General features: G+C 45.7%; 3 protein-coding genes across 9 annotated transcripts; 1 reads left to right on the top strand and 2 right to left on the bottom strand.

Annotated features, from left to right (window-relative positions):
• Positions 1-3221: 3221 nt before the first annotated feature.
• On the bottom strand, positions 3222-8337 carry UNG (uracil DNA glycosylase). 2 transcript variants are annotated; one of them, XM_040607931.1, is made up of 7 exons: positions 8179-8337; positions 7400-7600; positions 7223-7318; positions 5957-6054; positions 5451-5539; positions 5022-5200; positions 3222-4522 (listed from the first exon to the last, which is right to left on the bottom strand). In XM_040607931.1, exons 1-7 carry the CDS (start codon positions 8266-8268, stop codon positions 4382-4384), a joined length of 894 nt encoding a protein of 297 aa, XP_040463865.1. In that variant the 5' UTR covers positions 8269-8337; the 3' UTR covers positions 3222-4381. The 2 variants fall into 2 exon arrangements, with proteins under 2 accessions (XP_040463865.1, XP_040463856.1); XM_040607922.1 differs by lacking the exon at positions 8179-8337 and having other exon boundaries at positions 7400-7996.
• Positions 8338-8436: 99 nt separating this feature from the next.
• Positions 8437-10119, top strand: ALKBH2 (alkB homolog 2, alpha-ketoglutarate dependent dioxygenase). 4 transcript variants are annotated; one of them, XM_040607946.1, is made up of 3 exons: positions 8437-8734; positions 9295-9493; positions 9641-10119. In XM_040607946.1, exons 1-3 carry the CDS (start codon positions 8527-8529, stop codon positions 9948-9950), a joined length of 717 nt encoding a protein of 238 aa, XP_040463880.1. In that variant the 5' UTR covers positions 8437-8526; the 3' UTR covers positions 9951-10119. The 4 variants fall into 4 exon arrangements, with proteins under 4 accessions (XP_040463880.1, XP_040463891.1, XP_040463906.1 ...); XM_040607957.1 differs by having other exon boundaries at positions 9295-9350; positions 9641-9753; XM_040607972.1 differs by lacking the exon at positions 9641-10119 and having other exon boundaries at positions 9295-9321; positions 9411-9475.
• Positions 10120-11155: 1036 nt separating this feature from the next.
• On the bottom strand, positions 11156-24889 carry USP30 (ubiquitin specific peptidase 30). 3 transcript variants are annotated; one of them, XM_040607890.1, is made up of 13 exons: positions 24766-24888; positions 24386-24495; positions 23322-23504; positions 21993-22096; positions 21073-21171; positions 20361-20403; positions 20011-20105; positions 19233-19292; positions 18016-18102; positions 17322-17402; positions 16122-16341; positions 15329-15437; positions 11156-14227 (listed from the first exon to the last, which is right to left on the bottom strand). In XM_040607890.1, the coding sequence occupies exons 1-13, from the start codon at positions 24834-24836 to the stop codon at positions 13963-13965; spliced, it is 1527 nt and encodes a 508-aa protein (XP_040463824.1). In that variant the 5' UTR covers positions 24837-24888; the 3' UTR covers positions 11156-13962. The 3 variants fall into 3 exon arrangements, with proteins under 3 accessions (XP_040463824.1, XP_040463842.1, XP_040463834.1); XM_040607908.1 differs by lacking the exon at positions 24766-24888 and adding an exon at positions 24580-24755; XM_040607900.1 differs by lacking the exon at positions 17322-17402 and having other exon boundaries at positions 24766-24889.
• Positions 24890-24988: the final 99 nt, after the last annotated feature.

A 24988-nucleotide genomic window follows, 5' to 3' on the forward strand; every position in this document is an offset into this window, starting at 1 on the left:
AGGGCTCCAGCCCCGGCAGCTCTATAAGGCAGCCCCTGCGCCTCCCACCCCCTGGCACGCCAACCCGGCGCAGGAGGCTCTGGCACCGCCAGCACCGCGTCGCGAGCAGGATGGGACCTCCCCAGCAGTCAGACACGTGCCTTCCTGCGGCTCTGAAGCAACTTTCTATTTTAATCAACGGGTTCACATGCCCCCTCGTAACTCAGCCAGACTTTGAATTGTTGATTGTTATTCCACGGGTAGGCTATAAACATGCAAAGAAAGACCAGCCCCCCTGCCCCAGAACGAGCAGATATCGCACGAGTAGCACTTGGCACATTTATTTTAAGGGAAAATGTGTTGAACACCCCTAGGATGTTGGGAAATGTCCCTATCTCTCTATGCACTCAGGGTATTTTCCAAGTGGCTGGAGCACTGCGGTGCTGGGTTTATCGCGCTGCGGCTCATACCCCTGCCGCTCGGCAGCTCTGCTGGGGCCGGCTGTGCTTCCCACCCGGAGCCCCAGATCCCACCGCAAAACTGGTGCCAGCACACCCACCCCATCCGGCAAACCACATCGGACACATCTCCAGCAGGACTCAGGCAGTGACACTGGGAATCTCCTGCCGTGTCAAAGCACTGACGAGCAGCAGCGATACCGCATGGGCAGCACTGTGCGTGGGACCACACAAAACCCCAGCGAGGCAAGGAGACGCCGGCGGGCTGCCAAGTTTTACAACACGTCCCCACAGCCAAAGGTCTGTTATTTTTAACGGGGAGCAGAGCAGCCAGGAGGAGCTGGGCAGCAGCGCTTTGTTTCCAGTTATTTATCATGGCCGTCAGCTGTGCTGGAGTGGGGAGCTGGGTAAAAGTCAGTGCAAAGCTGCCCACGGAACAAAGCTCATCCACATTTCACCAACTCCTCGCAAAACCACCAAAGAGCTGCTTTTCTGCCTTGAATAATTTAGCTGCAGTAGTTGCAAGGGCAGAGGAAGGGCAGGAATGGCACAGGAGCACCCCACATACCCCAGTCCTGGGATGCTGTGCTTCCCCATATGCAATACTGGGAGCATGTTAGCATCCCTCCCTAGCAGCAGGACCCGATCCTTATGGGATCCAGGACATTTGCACACACAACTGCACATACAAGTGCGAGTGCACCTGGAGGTGCCCTGTCAAAAGGCTCAGCCCAGCCTGCAGGTTTACATACACCCCGTGCAATGCCCCCAGCAATGCTCACGCACAGAACAGACAGCTGGAAGGACAGTGGGTGCAGGGAAAACACCAGCAACACCCGCCGCTGTCCATCCATGCGCTCACCACCTCAGCTTACCCCAACATTGTCTCGCCACGCAAGAAAATCCCTGCTTCCCGCTGCACCCTTGCCCATCAACCACAGCTGTGGCCTTTCCCAGCACCAGGAGATGGTGCAGGGACAGTGAGAAGCAGCAAAAGAAGAAAGGAAGCTGTGAGAAAATGGGAACGATTGGGCAATTTGGCCGCAGCACTGTTGGAAGCAATGCCACACACAGTAAAAGCACTTTCCACTCCGTTCTCAGACATCTGAAATTGCTGGAAGAGGGCAACCTCTGGACCTTGCTGTGCTCGTGCATGTGGCATTGCTGTCATGCAGAAAGCTCGGGGTGTCTGCTCTTCCCGGGGTGCTGCCATTAACCTTCGCATAAGGGCTTTCCATGCAGCACCAAGTCAAAGAGGGCAGGATGCGGGCATCATTTGGGGCTCCGAGGAGCACCCACACATGCACCCCAATGTTAGCAACAGGGTCCCTAAAGAAATGCACCCACAAAAAGCATCTGCCCACCCCAAACAGGGCATCTTCGCACCACCCAAACCTACGCATCGTACCTCATGCCAGCAGCGGGCTCCGGCAGCGTGGTCGTGGCGGGGGGCTCAGTGTTAGTGCCCCCTGCCCCAGTCAAGCTGCTGCGCCGTTTGCCCGCCCTGAAGGTTGTGGCTACCAGCTCATCTTCCGAGGAGTTGTCATCAAAGGAGCCCAGCACGAATTTGGCCAGGGCCGGCCGGCGGAGCGCGGCAGGGTTGTACACAGCGATCCGCTCCTGCTCGCCCACCGCAGCCTTGCTGGCCCGCGGCGGCGGGTTGGGGGCCAGGGGGCTCGGCCGCGGCGGCGGTTTGGCTGTGGTAGAAGCCACCGGCTGCTCCATCAGGGTCTTCTCCGGCTTCTCCTCCTCACCAAGCTGAAGGTTGGACATTTTGGCCCAGACGAGCAGCACCGACAGCAGCAGGAGCAGGGCAGCCGGCAGCAGTCACCTGCCCTGGGGGGAGGCATGGAGACCCTCTGTCACAGAGGACCCAGGGCTTTCTAACAGCCAGAGTTATAGCAGCAGCCCCCCAAAACACCAACACCCCCTTCCCCATTGCTCCCCACACTGCAGCCCCCCCCCAGATGCCAAGCCAGACCCTCCCGGTTCAGCTCACTCAGAGCTATTTTTACTCCCTATAACAGGCGCAGCTATGGCAAGAGGAATGCCGGGGGGGGGGGGGGGCACAGCAATGCTCCACCTTCACCTGGCATAGAGAGGGGGCTGAAATGCCCCCTCACTCACAGCATCGTAAGTATGGTTGTAAAGCTGCCCCACCAACCCACCCCCTCGCAGAGAGGGGTGGTCCTTAAACCCCAAATCTCTACCAGCTGTCAAAGGTAGGGATGGTCCCGAGCCCCTCCATGCCCCCCTCAACCCCTTCCTGGGGGGCAAGGGGCCACTCACCATGGGTGCTGAGCCCCGCGGGCCCCGCTCCGTGCCGGCAGGGACACACAGCCGTGCTGTGACTCCGGGTCACGACGTCCACGCTGTGCCAAAAGCCCAGGAGCAAGGGCTGTGCTGTGGGGGGAACGTGTGTCACGGCCCCCGGCGCCCCCCAAGTCCCCTGGTCACATTACAGTTGCGTTCTCACACGTGATGGTAACGTCAAGCAGAAATATTTCCCTGTTAATGAGCCTGGAACAACCTCTGCTGGAGGGGAGGGGGGGGGCCGGGGCACAGCCAGCTGGGACACCCGATCCTTGGGGGACAAAGGTGCCCTGGCCCCGTGCCTGGCCACAGGGGGACAAGGAGAGGGACAAGGAAAAGGACAAGCTGCAGCAGCTTTGCCTCCCCAGAGAGGACACCCCCCCCCCCAGCCAGCCCCCACCCTCCCCACTTTGGTCCTACCAAGGTAAGATCACACCACAACATAAAGTAATTTTTATTTTTTTTAAAAAAAAAACAAACAAACCGGGGAGAAAAAAAACACACAAACCAACCAACCAAACCTAAACAAACAAATACAAGCAGCCACAGAAAGTGTAAGTTTCACTTGTACTAGTGTTACCTATCAGAGGAAAATAACAATAAAAGGTTTACAGGTTATAAAAACTGATGTAATTTCCAAGCAAGCAAGGCACTTCACTTCCATTAAAGGAATTACAGAAGTCAAAGATAAGACTGTAAACCCAGAAGCACAAAGTCCAACCTCACCTTCATCCTGGAAGTCCCAACAACTATTTTCAACAGTGGCTGGAAACCTCAATTTTCTCCTATGAAGGCAAAGCACAAAACTCTAAGATCTTAAAGGATCTTAATAATTTGCAACCCTCAGCCCATCAGTTGGCAGATCTTGACAAACGCACCTTCCCTGCTGCCATCAGCAGGTTCGTGGTCATCAAAGCTCACCTGTCATCTAAGCAATTAACACACCCAGTAAGAATCTACAAAACTTCTGGCTTTCCTCTCTAAACACCAACAAAAAGCTCAGAGCACGACCAGCGCCTCAGTCACAGTCTCCTCTCTGATGCTGGGGGTGGGAGGATTTACCTTGAACCCTTAAGAGTATAGTCTTTGCAGTCCCAAGAGGTCGTATTTCTAATAAATCTCAATCTGTAGCAAAAAGCTAAAACCAAAAGCATCTCAAAAGCATCTGCCTTTTCTCTCATGCAGCCAGCTCCACAGCCCCCAAATATGAAACCTGGATTGGCACAGTAGGAGGTGAAGAAGGGGGAGGAGGCACAGCAGGGTATTTACAAAAGCTGAACAGCTTCACCTGTAAGAACCGACATCCCTTCAAGAGCCTGAAAATATATTCTCATTACAACAACTAACACAAATTAATATAGAACAACTCTGGCAATTTTTTTTTTTTTGCTTTCCTTCAAACTAGGCAAAGACCTGTTCAAACAGCAGAGAAATTGTCCATCTAACATTCCGATATGCTCTTCAAAAAACATTTTTAAAAAAATACAGCAACCGCGAAAGTTTGGCCATTTGTCCCTTAATCAACATCCAAAGAGTAATTCTCAGGTCAGCAGAAGTCATTCAGAAACAAGACAACCCCTGAAACGGGGGCTGTTTCCAACCAGTAGACCCCAGCAGGTCCCAGGCGCTGCTCAGAGCGCTCTCCAGTCGATGGGCTTCTTGCCAGATTTCTTGAGCAACTCATTTGTCTTTGAGAAATGCCGACAGCCAAAAAACCCTCTGTTGACCGAGAGGGGCGAGGGATGAACCGTCTGCAGGACGTGGTGGCGTTTCTGTAAGGCATTAGAGGAAACTGCTCGTTAGATTTGCATGCTCTTATCTCCCCCGACAAGGCTGGCTGCTTCTGCCCTGTCCAAGCAGGTATGATTTCCTCCGTACACCTCCTCAGCTACCAGCCTGAGGACCCAAAGAACTGGCCTTGAGGACTGAGACTTTTGTCCCACCGAGCAGAGGAGGATGAACTATGTAAAGCAGCAGTAACACCCTGGCCATTTTTCAACTGCTGTAATCCTAACAGCAAGTTTTATACTTATTGACGAGCCTTTTCCTGGAAAAACAGTTCTGTCCTCAGCTGGATGCTTTTCTGACGACAGAAGGTTACACTTGCTCCACTTTTGTTGCTTAAGTCTGGCAAAGGCTAAGCTGGAACAGAAGGGCAACTAAATTTGACAGCAGAGTTCAAGCAGGAAGAAAACCCCAATTCTGTAAGGGAAGTGCCCTCTAGTGTCGACCCAAATGGGGAAAAAAAATAATTAGCGAGATAACCCGTACCCTGTCAATGGAGCTGCCTTTCTTCTGGGCGTAGGCTCCCCACAGCATGAAGACAACCCCGTGCAAGTTCTTGTTGAGCCAGGACACCACCACATCCGTGAACTGCTCCCAGCCTTGCTCCTTGTGGGAGGTGGCCTGATGAGCTCGCACCGTGAGGACAGCGTTGAGTAGGAGCACCCCTGGCAAACAAAGCAGATACACCAAGGATGAAACAAAACCAGAAAGAAAAGTATTAACTGGCTTTTTTTTTCCTGCCTCCCATGAAAAATGATTAATTAAATTTTCATTCTAAGGCACCCCCTAGGCAACGGGCACTCAGAATTGATTTTCTCTGTCACAGGTGGACTGTTTCCAACCACTGGTTTGTTTTCTACATCGGCTTTCTTACCACCTACACCAGGCACATCACTAGAGCATGTATTAACTCACCTTGCTTGGCCCAGCCAGTTAGATCACCGTGACCAGGATGAGTAAAGTCCTCAATATCCGTAGATAGTTCTTTGTAAATATTTTCTAAACTGCAACCAAAAACCATCAGGAGATTTTTTAACATGCACATTTCAAGATAAAAGCAAACAGCATCACTTACTGCTCTTACACTAGGCAAGCAGAGTATTGATTTTAATCTTAAATAAATTTAAGATAATAAAGCCATCTGTAGAAGCAGGGCAGCTTTGTGTGTCCAGCTAAAAGCTTAATGAGAAGGTCTCAGCACACCTGAAAATGCAAATTTACATCCAGCATGCTCTTCAGAAGTTCAACAAACTACACAAAACTATCTATGCTTTTACGGTGATGTTTTTTCTAGGTAATGCACAACTCTAGAATAGTTGCGACACATGTTTTATCAATTATCTGGCTCACAGGCATGAGTGACACAGAACTGCAAATTATTTGTAAACAGGAGGGATTTTGCAAATAGTGTTCTGTCATACCTGGGGGGAGGTGGAACGGGCTTCTGGACACTGAAACAGAGCCCATGAGCTTGCTTCGGTCCATGATATGGATCTTGTCCCAAAATGACCACCTTTACCTGAAGAGCAGACCTTTGTTAGCACTGAATTATAATCGATGTCATTCCCAAGAAACGGGGGGGGGGGGGGGGGGAGGGGGGGAAGGAAGTCTTATAGAGTGAGCTTCATCCTAAAACAAACACACAGACAAAAAAAATCCCAGAACCCTAGGAACTGAAACAAAGTTACTGACATCCCATCATAAACAAGTTAAAGAACATAGTCCCAACCGAACACTAAGGATTCACATCACCACAGCTTTGCTGCTATGATTATGAAGCTATTTTGAGTGCAGAAGACCAACATTTTCCATGAGCCACAATAAAACACCTTGTTAAGGCATTTTCCAAGTCTATTTCCTCATGTTTTAGTTTTACGCCACACTTGCTGCGGTACTTTTGACATAGCTTATTAGGATTATTTTAAACACTGTAAATATTTTTTTAATTACAGATCAATTAAAAACAACAAAAGATGCAAGAGATATGAAAGCACTACGTTAACGTGGCAACACTGAAAATAAGGTCAAAAGTCCAACCAACATTTTAAAGGCAATTTGGTGGTGAGCAAGGGCAATAAACCAATGAAACCTTGTTTCAGCATCAGAGATGAAATAGGAGCCAGGATTTACAAGTTACATGAAAGAAATAACAGCTTCCACATGTGGGAGAGGAGGATAGAGAAGGTCTCAAGAGATGTATGAGAGGAGTACGGAGAATGTCTGACCATTACTGATGGGAGATAAGAGAGGAGGACAGAGAATGCCTGAAGAGAGATATATGAGAGAAGAATGGAGAATGTCTGACCTGGCAGGAGATGAGAGAACTGATGGGTATTGTGAAGGAAAGTAAGATAAACATGGTTATCTAATATCAAAAAGGTGTCTGCATGCTTGTAGTGATATATAGCTATGTAACTGCATGAATGGTTTCTGCCCTGAGCCTGGTGGTACATACAGCTGGAATTTGTATCTGGGCTCAGAGGCATAAATATGAGCTTCTCTGTACAACAGAGTGTCTGGTTGCACCACAACCGGAGTTCGTGCTTTCATACACCACATCCCATGGGATTGAAGCTTTAAGAGACCAAACACTGAAAGAATGTGTCTGTGCACCCAGCCTGGCACGCTCCCCCCCTTCGCAGCAGGGGGACCCACCCGGCTCCGCTAGCACCCGCGGCTCTACTCACATCCCTGATGTCGCACATCTGCGTCCAGGTGAAGACTTGCTCAGGGGGCGGGTAGACCGTGTAGCGTTTTCTCTCTTCTGCTACAAACGCCATCAGCTGCGGAGGAAGAGCAAGGGGTCAGCCCAGGCACAGCAGGGCATGGTGGCCGCGCAGCCCCCCCTCTCCCCGCCTTCTCACCTCCATGAAGTAGGGCTTGGAGAACTCCCCGGCCAGCTGCCTCCGCCAGCTCTCCCCGAAGCCCGGAGGCACGTTCCGCTCGGCCAGCCGCTGCAATGCCGCCTCCTTGTTCTTGCGGATGCGCTCCTGCTGCTCCGGGCTCAGCGGCGAGGCCCCGCCCGCCCCATCCCCCGCCGCCTTCGCCTTCTTTGCGGCGCTCACCTGGCAATGGCGAAAGAGGAGGCGGCTGCCGAGCGGGGCAGAGCGGAGCGGGCACAGGCGCGGGCACAGGCCCGGCCGCAGGCCCATCAGCAGGAGCTGAGCGGCCACCATGCTGCCGCCACGCACCGCCCTCCGCAGGGCGGCTCCAGCAGGACCGCGCCGCACGCGGCTATTTCGCGGCAAAACAGCGCTACGCCCGCCCCCATTGGCCGCCAATCTCCGCGGGTCCCACCCACAAGCCAAACTCCGGCTCTCAATTGGCCAAGGCGAAGGAGCCCGCTCCTCCCTATTGACTTGCCACCGCTAGCGAGGAAGAGCTCTACCTAGCAACCGTGACGACGCGGCGGTTCTCAGCGCCCATTGGGCAGGCCAGTCAGGCGTGCCAGCAGCGCGGGGTTTTTGGAAGCGGCCGCGCGGTACGCGCCCCCCCCGCTAAAGCCCGCCGGCCCTCCCCAGCCCCTCAGCACCAGCCGCCACCAGCCTCCGCCCTCACAGCCGCCACCAGGCTCCGGGCCACGCTCCTCGCCTCCCGCTCCCTGCCCCAGGGCCGCCGGCGACCCCAGCTCCCCGCCCGCTACCTCAGCGTCGCCGGCCGGCTCCGGAGAGCGGCCGCGCTTCTTGGCCGGCGCGGCGCTGAAGAAGCAGTGCAGCGTCTTCTGCCCGATCATGGCAGCGGCGCGGGCGAGGGGCAGCGGCAAGTCCCGCGTAGGTGGGCTGAGGCGATTTGGCGCCAAAAGCGCGCGCTTGCGTGGGGGGCGGGGCCTGCCGGAGGGAGGAGCGGCGCGGCACTCCGCATGCGCGTTCGCCTCACGGGGCGCCCCCCCCCCCCCATTTTTTTTTCCCCCGCGGCCGCTGAGGCGCCGCTGGTCCTTTCAGGGTCAGCAGGCCTTGCTGCCGGGGGGGTGACGCCGCTCTCGTGGCCTCCGATGGACCGATACGTGGTCAAACGCCCCCCCGGGGAGGTGGGGGACGGTGGCGGGAAGAGGCCCCGGGCAGAGCGGCCCGCCGCGGGGCAGCCCCCCTGGCAGGAGATCCGCGCCGAGGGCCTGAGCTGTGATTACCGGCTCCTCTTCGGCAAGGCCGAGGCCGATGTGCTTTTCCAACAGCTGGAGGAGGAGGTGGAGTACTTCCAAGGTAAAGGCCGTCGGGGGAGCCGGTCCCCAGTGTGTCCCCCCTCCAGGCCAAGCCCCCCAGCCGTTGCCCTGGGCTGGGTGGAGCTGCCTGGTGACTGGGAGGGTGCTGCGGGCCGCTGGTGTTTGCAGAATGTGGCCCTAAGAAGGGAGGAAGAAGCCCAGGTCTGAGCCTGCAGGGTTGCTCTGGCTTAGCTTGAAGCATTTGTCAAGTGGTTTCGTTCACGTTTTAAGAGAAAACCCCAGGGTAATCCTGGAGCGGTGACAGGACTTGGTTGGTGGATGTCATGTATGAGATCTCCCCAGTCAAATTAAATCAAGAAGAGAATATGAAGGTGCTAGTCCTGTTCGTCCCATTCGAGGGAATTCAGTGTCAAACTTGAGTGTCAAAGGCTTTGCTGGGACAGAAACACCTGAAGACCGATGGCAGCTTTTGGGTTGCCATAAGCATCATTTTTCTTGTCCCACTGGAGATTCACAGAAGCTCCAAATCAGGGGGAATGTTGGAATGTGCAGAGGTAATACAGAGTTGGTTTTGATCCTTCTCGTTTCTTGTTTAAACAGGTGAAATGACAAAATTGCGTGTGTTTGGTAAATGGCACAACATTCCAAGGAAGCAGGTAACCTATGGAGACCCTGACTTAACATACACTTACTCAGGCGTTACCTTCTCTCCTAAGCCATGGATCCCAGTTCTCAACCGTATCAGAGACCGCATCACTTCGAACACAGGACATACTTTTAATTTTGTTCTTATTAACAGGTACGTCTCATTTCCAATGGCATCAAGCAACTTAGTGTTCAAGTGAAAGAGTTGCTTGTGCAGCACTGTTGGCAGGTCACTGAGAGGTCGGTTGACATTTGTTTAATTGGATTGGTAGAAGAACTAACTAATTTGTTCTGTGCACAGATATAAAGATGGTGGAGACCACATAGGCGAACATCGAGATGATGAGAGAGAACTGGTTCCACGCAGTCCTATTGCATCCGTGTCTTTTGGAGCTTGCAGAGACTTTGTTTTCAGGCACTGTGATTCCCGAGGGAAAAATGCAACGCGCCACATTAAGCCCATCAAACTGCAGCTGGCCCACGGTAGCCTGCTGATGATGAAGTACCCCACCAATGTGTACTGGTACCACAGCCTGCCCACCCGCAAGAGCGTGCTTGCCCCAAGAATCAACCTCACATTTCGGAAAGTGATGACTACAGGCAAGAAGTGAATATTCAGCAATCAAGCGCCAGATCTTTTGGTTCTGAAAATCAAAGATGTAACTGTCAATTTCTCTTTCAAACAGTCGTTGGTGATCCAAGGTACCAGATGAGCAAATTAAACCAAGGGAGGCAATAGTGTACTCAGTAACTTGCTAATAAAGACTGCGACTACTGATCCTAACTGCCAAAAATACTTCCTCTCTGAAATGTTGCTGTAGTCCTGCTGTTAAGTATTTTTGATGAGTGACAGCCTTGCTTTGTTCAGGAGCAAGTTCTCAACTGATCTTAATCTAGCCAGTTCTCAAAAAAGATCAAAATACTCTATATCCTTGAGATACCAGCAAAATAGTTGATAAATACTATAAAGCTTATGATGTAATCATTTAAAGCCTGTACTGGTCGACAGGTGACACTTTCTTGTACACTCTGTCAGTGAGCTACAGTTTGCTTGTTTTTTAAAAGTAAAATACAAATGAAAATGAGGAGTGCCCAGATATGAATATAGTCAGTGCAGCATGACTGGCTGCATGTTTTACAGTCACAATGACTTTTCTCTGCATATATTCCTCTGCTTACGTGCGAGGCTGGGTTCTTCCAGTCAGTAGCATGGTGGGGCAGGAGGAAGCAAGGTGCTACTGCACAGGGAGAGGTCCTCACATCCTTTGTACAGAAACCAGGCAGCATAAAACGACCTTTTGGGGAAAGACTGGGTTGCACCATTTAGATGGAAAACACAGTGTGAAAGGCTGTAATTTCTGAGACCATCCGTTTTTCTAAATAATTATCCCTAGGGATTCCATTCTGACTACCTGAAAGCCATCACCTTTCATGCTTACAGCGAATTCTGCTGAAATGAGGAAAGACTGTCCAAAGTCACCAACAGGTCTTGCAGAATCAAGGAAAGGTAAGTACAGAGAATGTGAACTGATCTCTGTGTAGCCAGGCTACAAGCATCTGAATTAGTGATAGGCTCTATCCTTCAGTGGTAGGTCTGTTAGGGCTATGGAATTAAGGTTTGTTTAGACAATGTGGAGTTGGTACTTCCCTCCCCTCTGCCACTACTAGAAAATGCTGTTATGGAGCACAAAGAGCTCCTGCATGAATGCTTCTTATGCAGATAATGTAACATGCTGCTTCTGTCTCATATACCAAATGCAGTTTGGCTTATAGCTTGGTCTTTGTTTCAAGACATTACCACACGTGAGCAGCTACCTTTTCTAATAAGTTTGTTCATTTATTGCTACTGTACAGTTACAAAAATACCCTGAAGTGAAAATGAAACTTCAAACAGCAGTGCAGTGGTTTGACTAGAATTTCATACCTTTTTAAATAATGCACAAAAGACGAGAATAATCCAAACACAGAGATGTCATCCTGGCAGTCTTATGGTTTTTAACCCTTCACATTTTATTGATACTTTCTCCACCATGGAAGCCTATGAGTAACAAGTGACAAGTGTTTGATGAGCCTCACATGCCTGCACAGAGCCAAATGACTTTGAAAGGTGAGGGCTGGGTGGCAAACATCTGCAGAGGTCTTGGATGCTCACAGGAGGCTGGGAGGATCTAGCACAGCTCAGGACCAGGACAGAAGTGCTGATACTCACTCCCTTCCTCACACTGAGGGCTAAGCCAAGACAATCTACTCCTTCCTAACAGTGAAAGCTAGAACAAATGCTGACTACACCACCCTCATTTTTACAGCCCTTGAGGAAGCTTTCAGTGTAAATCTGCAGCTGAGTGAAACTGAGCAATTTATCAGTGTTGTACAGCGACTGCACTTCCCTTCTCATCAAACCAGCCCCTACTGGAAAACAGCTCAACACAAAAGAAAAATACATCGAACGTGCAAGCTTGCAGTAATATGCAGCTTTATGTCCCTGTTACAAGCTGATAAATTAAAGACTTGGTCCACTGTGTGCGTATGTTCTGACCCAGCTCCAGCATTACTGCTTTCTAAAGTGACCTGTTCAGATGAACACCTCAAAAATTCAGTTAAAAACTCTAAACAGATCCTGTTGAGAACAGGTATTGCAGAATATACACTGTTGGCAGTGGAAATGGTTTGGAGTTCTGAGGTACAAATGGTAGATTTGCTGCAACAAGATACTTTGCACGATGTTGGGTTGTTTTTTTCTTAGATGACACCCAGCAGTGCTTTACAGAGCTCCTGCTACACACCTGTGCTGCCCAGAATGGAGGGCTTTCATCTTCAGCAAGGCCATTAGGTCTTAGTTCAACGGCCAGGGCATCTTTTGCATTTTGAATCTTTCTAGGTTTTTTTGTTTGTTTGTTTTTCTTGTTGTTTTTCCATAACTTAAAATAGAGAGGTTAAAACCATGCTACTGCTAGCCTAGCAGAGAGGGGGAGACTTCTCAGGAGCTAGTATGTTAGTGGATTTATAAAGACTATTGTACATACTACGAGTATTACTTGGAGCAGGAACTGTGATCCATACTCTGGACTGAGGAGTTGTGTAATTTTGCATATATATCCATCACCACTCCTATTTTGGCTGGTTTTGAGCCTCCCATTAAGGAACTCTGAACACCTATGAGCTTTGGGCAGCAATATAAATACATGAGGTACAAAGTTGCCCTAAAAACCCCTATTAATACAGCTGTTATCATTTGAAAACTTGGTTGCTGTTTTACACAGAAAAAGCTTGTTTGATGAATTACACTCTACTCCAAGCTTACAAGGATAGAAAAGAGCTAAAAATAGCCTACACACTTTATACCTGGTAATTTAAAAGCAGTCAAAAGAATGATTTTTGCTGCTTCTCCCCCCAGCACTTTGTTTGGAATTTATTATTTTTTTACACAATCTAGAGCAGCAAAGTACACCTTACTTCTATTTATGTGGCAATCAGTATCTAATGCAGTGACACCAGCATTTCCAGACTGCTGTACTACTTTGCAAGGCAGGTGCCCACCAGTCCCGATCACGTATACTCTTCACTTAATGAGGATGCTTGGGGTTGCTACATCTCAGCTCACGATCACCACCGGTACAAGCTCTAAAGCTCAACTGCAAGCCAGACAGCATGTATCTGAATGGTTGGTGAGAAATGGCAGTTTTCAGCATTAAAACAGGACGGGCAAGTCGAGAACACCAATTACAGTAGCCTTGAAATCACAGCATTAAAAGTTGTAGTCGATACTACAGGCGACCATATTCAACAGTTTCATAGTGACTAAGGAAATTATAATACTGATTGCTAGCAAATGTCTTTTGATTTCAGTTATATTCCAAAGATACAGAGCAATAAATCAGGGCCTCAGCTCTTCATAGATTAAAAAAAAAAATTACCTTTTCTCCTGGAAAAAAGAAACTGCACTTTGAATCAGAAGAAATACTTCTATGATGTATAAGGAACTAAAATATTAGGAAAATTATGTGAATAGGGAAGTCTTTTTTTTGGATCGTGCATGTTATGCAGAGATGCCTTACTTCATTTATTAGCTGGGATACCAAGAGAAATCTGATTCCATTTTGTAGTTCATCCCATTATCTTGAGACATTTACCAGAATGCAACAAACATGCAGTGGACCCAGACAATGGTAATGTAGGTATTCAAATAAGCTCAAGGCACTTTGTTTCTTAAATTCATTGCCTTTGATAACAGTAGCTTCCCATCAACTGCTTCTGGGGCTCTCCTGTTCAGAAACATCTGCAGTGAAAGGTATAGGATTAAGCATCTCTCTTTGAAAATTCACATAGGTGTCAGAATATGGAATACAGCCTTGGGAAGTCTGTTTCAGAGCTGTGATGTTGACAAAACTATCACCTAACAGAATAAATGCTCCTCTAATACAGATAGACTTTGGACTGCATGATGTTAGCAGGCCAACTTTGGGTAGCGTAATTTTGGTACGAAACACCACTCCCAGCAGGAGCCAGCCATTACCATAGAGGGGAAGGTTAAAGGGCTCATGGTGGGTTATTTGCATAACAGACAGGAGGTGCAGCGTAGATCTCATTAAAGGAATTTTGTCAGTTTTTGTCCTTCTCTCTGAATCACTCTTCAGCCCTCAACTCCACGCTTTGGTGCTGTACCCTCGAGTGAACACGCTCATAAAAAAGCAAGTAAGCGCTAGAAGAAAGGACTTCCTGCAAACTAGCTTTGCGAACGGTGTCATCTGAAATCCACAGCCACTGACTGCTGACAGAGAGTGGGTTCTTAGGAGAAGGTGGAGAGCGGCGATAAGTCACAAAGTGTCCAGAGTGCATGTCTCCGTGATGAACTACAACTGCCATCAGACGGTAAAGGTACACAGGGGAACTGAAGGACAAAGGAGAGAAAGGAAAGGGTCAGCAGCCCTCATGGATTGCACACATACCAGAAGCAGCCCCAGTTGCTTTGTCTTCAGTTGCAATTTCTTTTTCGAGCAAATAGATGGCTCCATAAGACAGTCACTGCCTCACAATTACTTTTCTGTATACCAGGTCTTTGCTGCAGTGCTGCCTTAATCTATTACTGAGAAAACCAAACCATTTATTTTAAAAGTTTATGCTGCAGAGAGCTACTACATTTTGTACAGCTTAACCACCTTTAGTTTTGCAATAGTGTTTTCCATCAAACCTACCAATGTGTCGGTATGTAGTTCTTAAAGCACTGTTACTGGAACGAAAAGCTATTCTGAAATAATGTGCTTTTAACTGGAAAGAGGTGAAATTGCAGCAGGTAACCCACAGGTAACAACAGATGCACTTTCAAGGACTTGCTCTACAACTGTCTTCGTAACAAACATCTGGCACAAACTGCTTCCAGGCTTCGTATTTCACACAATGACTGTGGGAATTGTCTTCCCCGCTGGGAAAATACACAGTGGCAGGTAGAAGTGGTACAGAACTAACTATATGTTGGTCACCAGCACAAAAATAAGTGTATGTTCTCAAAGGCCAAGAAAAGAGATTATCAGGAGAAGCATCAAGGCTGATTTATGAAGTAGAATTGTGGCAGCTGCAACTTATATCAAACTTGTTAAATGTAACGTTTGAAAAACAATCTGTCAGAGATCTATGGATTTCTTGCAATAGTTTTCACTTCAAAATAAGAGGAAAAAAAAATCAAATGAAGGAGTAGAGCAAAACATCAAGAATAAGATTATGGCTATTCAGAAGGATTATTTACTGCACCATGAACCAGGGAAAGGAGATTTTGAGTTTTGCTTGTAATATGCTCTACTCCCTTTTCTAGGAGAGAAATGGAGCTGAAGATAACCACTAAAAATCATCCAAGAAAAAAAGCAAAAAAATTCTGCACAGGAGCTAGGATGGATGTTAAATTCTGTGACTGTGCAGCCTCATAATGCAGACAGAATAAAGAAAGACATAATCTGAAGGGATGGAAATTAAGATGGGGTACAAATTTCTAACTTACCTGCATTCAGGGAATGCAGCAAGTGGAAAAGTTCCCAAGGACATTAAAAATGAAGAGGAGGAGGCACCATTCATAAAGAGCGGTTTAGTACTAGGTGGCTGTTCTGCATCTGTAAGAGAAAGCAGACATTCAGTATTTTAACTTAAATGTGACTATTAGTATTGTTAATAACAGTGCTTCTGTTCCTGTAGTACCTTTCATCACAGAATAGGAAGGTCTTTTCCTTATTTTAATTCATTACGTATCACAGTCCTTTAAGAGATGCAGAGCATAATAGCCAAAGCCAGCGGAAAATGCTTTTACATGACACAAATATGAAAATGATCATGTTCACAAAATCCCAACTAAACAGTATATTCAGCTGCCTAAATGACATACCTACTACACCTAGATTTTCTAATTGTTTTTTAAGAAGTCACCATTCCCAGCACTCTTTCTATGCTTGTCCGGAAGCCTTAAGAGATCACTAACAAGATAATCACTAGGACTTACAGAGTTCATCCCTTCATCCTTTGGACATAAAACTTGAGTATTCTATGCTGTCTGGGATTTTGTTTTTTGTTTGTTTGTAAGTCTGTTTTGGGTATTTTGTAATATTTAGTAGGATCAAATTATCAAAACTGAACTATGAACTTGGAACGGGGTATCTTAATGCTTGCTGGGAAAGGGATTTCTACCTGTCCTCTTTGCACAGATTCAAATCAAAACTCCTTTTGCGTTCATTTTGCAGATTAGAATGTTTTATTACTGAAATGTTGTAATATCAGATAGATTTTATTTTCAAAATAAATACCTGAAGGTTTTACTGCTATCCCATCCTTTGTTCCTGGCGCTGTCTCTTCAGAGCTTTTCTGATTCAGCTCATTCTGTCTTGATTTATGAACAGGAATGCGGTATTTGTAGATGTCCATGATCAGGAACTCATTGAACTGTACATGTTCGTGACGTTTCAGAGGAGTGCCTTGGTTTGACCAGCTCAGTCTTTGCAGGTGGATACACAAACACTGAGGGAGCTTCAGCAATATTCCATAGAAAAGGAAAATCAAAATACATTTTCAACGAGAAGAAACAGCTGTTCAAGTTGAAAGCATACTAATGACACTGGTAAGTCTACTTACGTGCTACTATAGCTGCGTGTAAGTTTACTGGCAGTAGTATCCCTAAGACATGACACTAACAACTCTCTCGAGATTTCTGATAACACCACTACTGTTCACTCATGGGGCAGTAGGGTAGATAGCTAATGTTTTCTCCAAATGGAAGAAGAGTCAATAAAAATACATGTGTGTTCCTAAAAAGCTCACCTGTCAACCTCATCTAGCTTGTTGATCTGAGAGGTAGAAATGGAGATTGGAATTTGTTGGACTGTGTTGTTGTAAGATATTTGCTAATACTTGGTAAGTAATGGCTTTGCACAGTGAGAGTGCCCGGGGAAGAAAGGTCAAGTAGTTATAAACACCTGGTATTCAAAGTCATGCCAGGGTTAACCTCTATCAATAAGTACATAGTATTATTATTAATGGCACCTGAGGCTCTTAATTACTGACCAGTGCCCTGTTGTGCTCTGCATTATATGATTACAGAGCAAAAAATAATAAGAGCTTCTCATATAAATCACACCTGATGTTTAACACCATATCCACTTGTTTAAACTAGCTGTATTTAGAACATTTTAAATTTCTTTGAAATGTGCAGCTGCTAAAGATGCTACAAACACTGTATATGCCAGACCTATGAACTGCCACTGAGCCAAACTCAGGTTTAAGTGTTTTGCTGAGTATCAGTAGAATACTCGTTCTTTAAGCTATAGTTTGATGTTTTGCTGAATTTGAGGCCTCAATGCCTACAAATATTTGACAAACAAGCTTACTCTTTAAAGTAAAACACTGAAGTAGTTTAATAGCAAGAAGTGGACATCAAGCAAAGAGATCAAAGAAAGAAATTACTGTATAATAGGATTTAAAAATAGATTTGGAGGGGCAGCTTGCCTCACCTTTCCTAACTTTAATTGCTTAACAAATGTTGTTCTCTGGTTTTCTATGCTCTGTCCATTCAGAGTCCCTTCTGCCTGAATCTGAAATCAGAGGGAAAAAAATAAAGCCATTTGGTTACCTGGTGTATCAGATTAGACAAAATAGTGCAGCTCTGCACACTGCAAACAAAAGCAACTGTCTTATCTAGAACTATGCTCAGTACATTAATTACACCTACAGTTTTCTAGGAACTTTCCTAAAAATTGTTGCCCTATCCTAATGAATCAGAATGCTAAAGCAAAATCATGCAGAAACAAGCATTTACAGAACAAGCCCAGTCTCCAGGTTTATGTGTAGTCACATACCATTTCTGTTGGTTTTCAAACAAGCTACTTTGGCTCTGTGCCATCATCAAATTACAGGTAACTTAAATGCTGTTTAAAATACCAGAACAAAAAAAAATATCCCAGATGTTATCTAAATAATACCCGGTAATTACAGAATAAAATGTATTTAAGTTTTTTAATAGTAGTGATAAATAAAGGTTCAAAATATTCTCTTAAGAACTCCCATTTTAAATGTAAGAAATCCCAGGCAGGCGAGAGGCTTTCCTGCAGTCACTATGAAAGGAGCAGAAAACTGTCTGTAGACAGTAGAATTCTGTCAGCAAGCTTAAAACTGACCTAGAAGGTTATATACATTAAAATTACATACTTTAGTGCAGTTGTCACACACAACATCCTTTACAGATTCAGAGGAGATGAAATGATGGAGGCAGTGGTCCAGCGTCATAGGACGACCCTTAGTACGAAAAACCAAAATTATTTACACTAATTTTAGGGTGTACACCACTTAATTTTGTGAAAGGATTTTTCATAGTTTCTGCCATAGAAACTACAGAATTGCAGACTTATTTTTTGAGAAAACTGACTAAATGGCTTTGAGTATAGAACACTGATAATGTAATTAACTATGAGGATTCTTCGTTAGCCTGGATTAAACACAGAAAACATTGCAGTCTGTAGATAAGAATAATAGCTGACTCCCTGTGTCATTCCTTTAGTGGAGTTTTAAACTACAGATTCCTGACCCTGTTACTATTTTTCTCTGAAGTTCCAGGACTTCATCATGAGTCATTTTATGCACTCTGACCCTCTACATAGGCGAAATACCGCATTTAGTTGAATGTAGGCACTCCTTCCTATTCTTCTTTGCAGACTGTACTACATACTGCCAAGTATGAAGGGCATAATCTTCAATGATGGTACAAAATAAAACACAGAAGAGTAGAAGATGTGTCCAAATCCCAATCCTAAATGTTCAGGAGCATATTCTGTTGTTAGGAGACAGAGTTTCCCTGAGTGCAAGTCTTGCTAGCTGTCTGGAAAGGCAAATCACTAGCAGACATTAAGTGACAAACCATTTAGTTGAAAAATGTCCTGCACGTTTTGCCCCCAAAATTGACAGTATTTTGTCATTTGAAGTTTTTCAGAGAGCCAAAAAGAAATTGAGACAATTCCCAGTTGAAATAACTTGATCCAAAAGCCTGTATTGGGTAACTTGTGTACTGTCACCACAGAGACAAGAGCTCCTGGAGGTCACCTTCCCAGACTGCCAGAAACAGCCCTCAGGATATGATGTGGTCTGTTCAAATTACACAGAAAAGACCAAATACTACACCAGGAGAAACAGGAAGTTCTATGAGTGTCAGCAAAGTCATGCTTGTTTTACTAATTGGTAATTTGCACCAACATATTAGTGATAAGGTACCGTATTAGCACTGCAGGACCATTTATAAAAAGGCAAAAAAAAAAAAGAGCTATAGCTACTCATTTACACTTAGGCTGTAGCATCTTCAAAAGGGACTAATGAAGAGAAAGCCACGATGATAAGGCAACACGCAGACTGGCTGGATCATGCGTCATACATACCCACACAGCTGCTGGGATGCTCAGGGAGAGACTGTCAAAGGTATCATACCTCACAGGACTCTGCAAGAGAGTATTTCATGTCTCCAGCGAGCTAAAATTTGTAACAGTCCCAAACACGCCCCCCAGCCTCACACAAGATGAACATATGCTCTCTGCTGTCCACAATTATCTGGTGGAATAAGGTCAAAACCACCTGCTCTCCCCAACCCTAGGTACAAGGTGCTACTTAGCCTCTTTCTGCTGAAGCTGCCCCTGCCCACTTAAATTTGTCTGCAAGGTTTGGGAAAATAAAAGTACTAAACATACTCTTATGGTTTGATCTACAAATGAGATAACCTGGATTAAAAAAAAATACAGAAAGTCTATCTTCATCTCCTTACTCCAGATAACTAGACCACAACTTAATTTGGCTGCGCATGTGCAATCTCAGTACTGCGTGCTGAATGAATAGCTAGTCCTAAAAAGCTACCCACGTGAGTGGATTTTCAGTATATGATAGCTGTGGTACTGAATACTAAATATAGTAAGACAGCTATTATTCTGTCTGGTTAGACAGCTGTTATCCCCACAAAGTGGATCATGCTTAATTTTCATCAGTGTATTTAGCGATACATTCTTGTTCGTCACAAACGCCATAAAAAGTACCTGAAAAAGTAACAGTCTAAGCTGTCAGTCAGTCCTGCAGACCTTTGGAGCTTAAACCATGTCAAAAACAAGGGATGATATTTTCAGAGTGTGCTCTGAGTGTCAGACATTCTTTTTCTTGTCTATGTGTTACCTGGTGTTCACAGTGTTTGCAAACCATGTTGCTGGTCAGCCTTCCATGAAAAGGATGCTGAGATTTCCAGTGACTTGACACAGGGGGAGGAGACCCTGAAACACAAAAGTTTCAACTTTTATTTTCAATACGTCTGTGTTACATCACTATAATTCCACATTTTTGGCCCACAGTAACAAAAGTAACTGCTCTAAGACACATTCTGTCCCAGTAACAAATAATCAATGGGTTTTGCTTTTTTTTTTTTACAGCTGAAGAGATGCACTTCAGTCCAATACAGACAAAGATCAATTAATAAACAAAGCGACTACACTATGAATATCCATATTTCAGAATGGAAAAAAGCATACCTCTTGTTCTGCAGCTTATTTGCTTTTGGGTTATTTCTGGCTGCTACAGAGGAAGATAAAAGGTTTCATTAACTCTACCTTAGAAACCATGAAGTATTAAATATGTTCTTATTTCATCTCTACTATGCTTTTCCGATATTAGAACAACTGTGGGAGTTTTAGCGTCTCTTTATATTTGAGGAAGGCCAAAAAACCTGGTATGCAACAGATTTATAATTGACAAAAAGAACACTTCTAATGAAATGAATCATTAATCTCTAGAATTCTCTGCCTCAGACTACTAAAGTAAAAGCCTAAGAGATTTTATAAAAAAAAGATGAGAAACTTTCCATCTACATTAAGTGTGGCACTAAACTGGAGGATAAGATAAATTTCATCTCCATGTGGACTATTCTATTAATGTCTATTTTGCAGTTTTCAAACCTCTTTCATGTGTCAGCTCTCACAGATAAGAGTAACTGCTTAGATGGACTAATGCAAAAGCCCTCATGAAGGTGGGATCACTGTAAAGTCAAATACATTCACTCATGAAAAACATTTTTTAACCTTAAGACTGCCTGACCTATTAATTTATATCAGAGTACTAAAGAACAGCTTCGTAAACATAATGAAAACATCTTCAGGTTTTAAACACTTGATACTTGACACACTTAGGAATCTAGGCAGGCTATGGAGACCTCTGACAATGAAGTAACATCGGTAAAGAAGTTACCTCCAGAGAATGCACATCAAACAGGTGTGTCACACGTGGCTGACGATCCCGTTCGTCTTCTAATGAAGAAGTAAGGACATGAAATAGTTCATGAGCATCCTATCAAATAGAGGCATAAGACTTAGAGGAAGCAAAAGCAAATAACGTCCAAATATACACCAGTACACATATGACTATGTCGTTGTAATAGGAAATGAAAGGAAACATTATTGCTTAGAGCTCACCTTATGTATTAATAGTAATCATTTGTGCATCTGCTGCAGTTTTCCCAAAAAGCTTTCTCTACGAAGCTGAACTTTGCAACAGCACACATTATTGAAAATATTCTGGGCCATATAAACTCACAAGAAACTAAAATACTTGGAGAAGAAAAGAATATTGATTTCAGTAAAAGCCTAACTGAAATCTACGCGGTTTGCTTTGGCCCTGAAATGTAAAAGATAGAGTCGTATCTTCCGAGTGAGATAACAGAGTTCATTGACCAGCCACACTTAGGGGCTGAAAATACTAAAAACAAGAATTAGAAATCTCGTATGTTACATGTAACTGAATTTGGAAATGTTAGCAGAGTCCACCCCTCCAAGCAGAGCGGCACATTAGCACAGACCCATTATCTACGGCAAAGTTTGGGATGTATCTGTGCTGGTTTAATACTACTGGCTCCACTGTACCAAATCTGAAGGTAATTAAGTATGAGGTTTTGAAGCAGCCAGGGTTTCCATGACAAATATCTAAGCAAACTGAAAACACCATTCATCAGTCACATGGTTCTTTTCCTTCACATTTTAAAGCAAACTTTGCTACAGCGAAGATTCAGTTTTGACCCTCAGGGCTATTAGTACCACAGCTTCACTTTTCTGTTATTCCATATCTAAGCACTACGTATATATCAGGCAGTCTAACTTGAATTCTGTAATCACCTGCTCTTCAAATGATGAGATCTGCCACCTGTACATTCTTAAAACTTCTAGCAGGCAGCTTGCATCCAGAACATCATCTTCTGTTACCTCTTGACAGGATAAAGCTAAAGACATTGCATTTAAAAATGTCAGAAAGAGAAAGAGAGACAATGAACAGTTAGAACACAAATCTGTTTATTTTAGACTGGATGTTACTTAAGCATCATATAATCGTTTACAGTGGAGTTATTCTTGATTAAGATACCATCAAGCTAGTATGTATTAATTATGGTTCTTGTCTGACTCAGGCTGACTGCATATATTCTCCTCATCTCATACATAAAGTGAAAGGTTTCTCAACTGATACAAAAGAGAATAAATAATATAAACACTGTCTGGAAAGATGACTTTTTACTGGTGCATTGGGTAAAAGTTGGTACTTTGCATGTCACAGAAACCCCAGTATTAATGCCCCATCATCCTTACACCAGCTAAATGTACATGCTTAAGGGGCACAATTTTAAAATGAACAACATCCTGAGACAGGAGAACTTCCAGTGGATTCCCTTTAAAACAAAGCCCTGTGAGAGCCAACAGATTGCTTAAACATTTTGAGTGCCTAAATAGGATGTAACAGATACATGAATTTAGTTCAGAGGCAAATCTGAAACCAGTTACCAAGTCAGGCTTAGAGGCTTTAACATTTTTATCCAAGAGCACAGAAGATAATCTCATTTAATAGTCCGTATTTTTGGTAAAATAGTAAGCTTGGGAAAAAACACGTTATTTTATAATGCATTCTTCTTTTATACAGAATTCTGACTGCCCATTTAATTATAATATTTTCCTTTTTCTTCAATTATACTGAGTCTGTATTCATACTGTTTTAACCATTAATACTCTGTGATGAGCAAATACATTAAAGCCTGTGGCAATGGCTTCTGTAACCACATTTTCAGCACCTCGGTTGCCAGATCTGTTCAACCTGCTGGCAAACAGCTTCTTTGGAGCAATGTGTGCAATGCCAGGGGGCGGCTTCTTGCTCACCAGGTGAGTCAAACAAAACCTGAAACCTTTCAGCTGTTGGCCAAGAAACAAATGACTCTGGGAACACATGCAGCTGGGCCCTGCATTGCTCAGGCTCGGTACAGTAACTTACTACCTTTTGGATCTCTACCCCTCTGTGAAAGTTGGTTGAACTTGGCCAATGAGTTCAAAGTTAGTAGAGGGAATTTTTTTTAATACAAGACCACATGAGCTTCCTTGCTTCAGGAAAGGAGGCTAGAAACGATAACATTTATACTAAATATTTTCTTCTTAGTTTAGCGCAACACAAAAACATTGAAGTACCTCTGAGGAGACGCAGCAAAGTGACCGATAAGTATTGATGCTCAGTGGCCTGGTTCTGGTCTGTCTTGTATTGTGCTGTAAATTCCTCCAGCCACTTGATGAAAGATGGACAGGAAGATAAGCCTTGCAGCAAAGAGTTCATGAAACAGGTGTTTCCTAAGTTAAGAAGGCCAGGTACGAGCCCTAGAAATAGACGAGTAAGAGTTTACACCATGAAGTCTAGGAAAACCTTACTATTTTTCAGTAGCAAGCGTTGTGTTAGGTATTAAGATTGAATTATTTCAGTTTATTTGGTACTTGCACCCAATGAAAACTAGAAGACCCTGGTACGTACAACAGCATACTATAAAGTGTTTATATACACGGTGGCCTTCAAGACTTACACCGCTGTAAAATCTTTTTACATTTTTATTGGAAAATAATCTTTTTTTTTCCTGACAGGGATGGATTTCTGTCAACACTTCGGTTCCGGATTATCTGCAAGTTAATGTATCAAACTGCAAAACTCTTAGTGACGATATTAAGCGTTGGAGCCCCTTATTGTGCAAGTTTACCGGAGCCCCTGCGGTCACTGCAGCACAGCTGCACGCCTCGGCTCGCTTGGGTGAAGCCTCCTGGGTTGCCCAGGATTAAGCAGCAGGATTTCTGTATGGCTCTGCTTGGCAAGAGCCCTTCACTCCTCTCGTACGAAATAAGAACATGTTTATTTCTGCATTCCAAAGTGCAAAATAAAGCGCATTACCTGCAGCAGTTCAGCAATGAAGTTATGCCAACCTACAAAAATATGTCTGTTTTTGTTACAATTTTAGAAAAACGTCGATGGATACAATTAATACATTATGCAGGTCACAAAAATCCTTCGTTCAAGACACGTTTTTCTAAAACTTTGTTAGATTTCTAAGCAGGACAGTGACCAAAATTTTATCTTCAGTAAGAGGAAAATAGCGTACAGAAGCTAATCATGAAAAATAATTAACAGGCGGTTTTCTGACATGCAGGAGAGGCAGGAAAGGCCCAGAAAAATTAACTTTAAGGGGTGTTTTGCCGGGCTGGGGCCCCCCTACCTCTCCTGCGCCGCTTCCTCTCGGTGATGGGACCCCACAGCACGTACATCCCCGCCGCCACCGCGGCCGCCAACCCCCCGAGCACGCCCCAGTTCTTCATCACTTTGTACCTGAAACGGGAAAAAAAAAGAAAAGAAAAAACCAGAAAAAAACCCACCAAACCAACCGCTCCCCTCCCCGCGGGGAGTCGCTACCTCAGGTTGCGGGGAGGCGGGTCAGGGGCACGGGGGTGGGGCGGGGGCGGCCGGCGGTAACGTGTGTGTCCGTCCCTGTGTGTCCCCCCCCCCGGTATCGCTCCCGGTGCCCGGGCTGGGGAAGGGCCAGGCCTCGGCCGCTGGCCGCCCCCCGCGCCCGTGCCCCCGGCCCCCCGCCCCGCTGACCTGGCAGCCGCGCCGGCCCGCAGCAAGCGCCGCACCGCCCCGTCCGGCTCCGCGGCGCGGCCGGGCAGCATGGCCCCGCCGGAACCGGGGCCGCGCCGGAACCCGCGCCCCCGCCGGAACCGGGGCTCCCACGGGCGGGCGGCCCGGCGGGCGCCGGAAGTGGCGCGGGGCCGCTCCTAGCGACGGGCAGCGGCGGGGCCTGCGCCGGGGGGGCTCGGAACTG

Source organism: Falco naumanni, chromosome 1 (assembly GCF_017639655.2).
Source record: "Falco naumanni isolate bFalNau1 chromosome 1, bFalNau1.pat, whole genome shotgun sequence".
Taxonomy (NCBI): Eukaryota; Metazoa; Chordata; class Aves; order Falconiformes; family Falconidae; genus Falco; species Falco naumanni.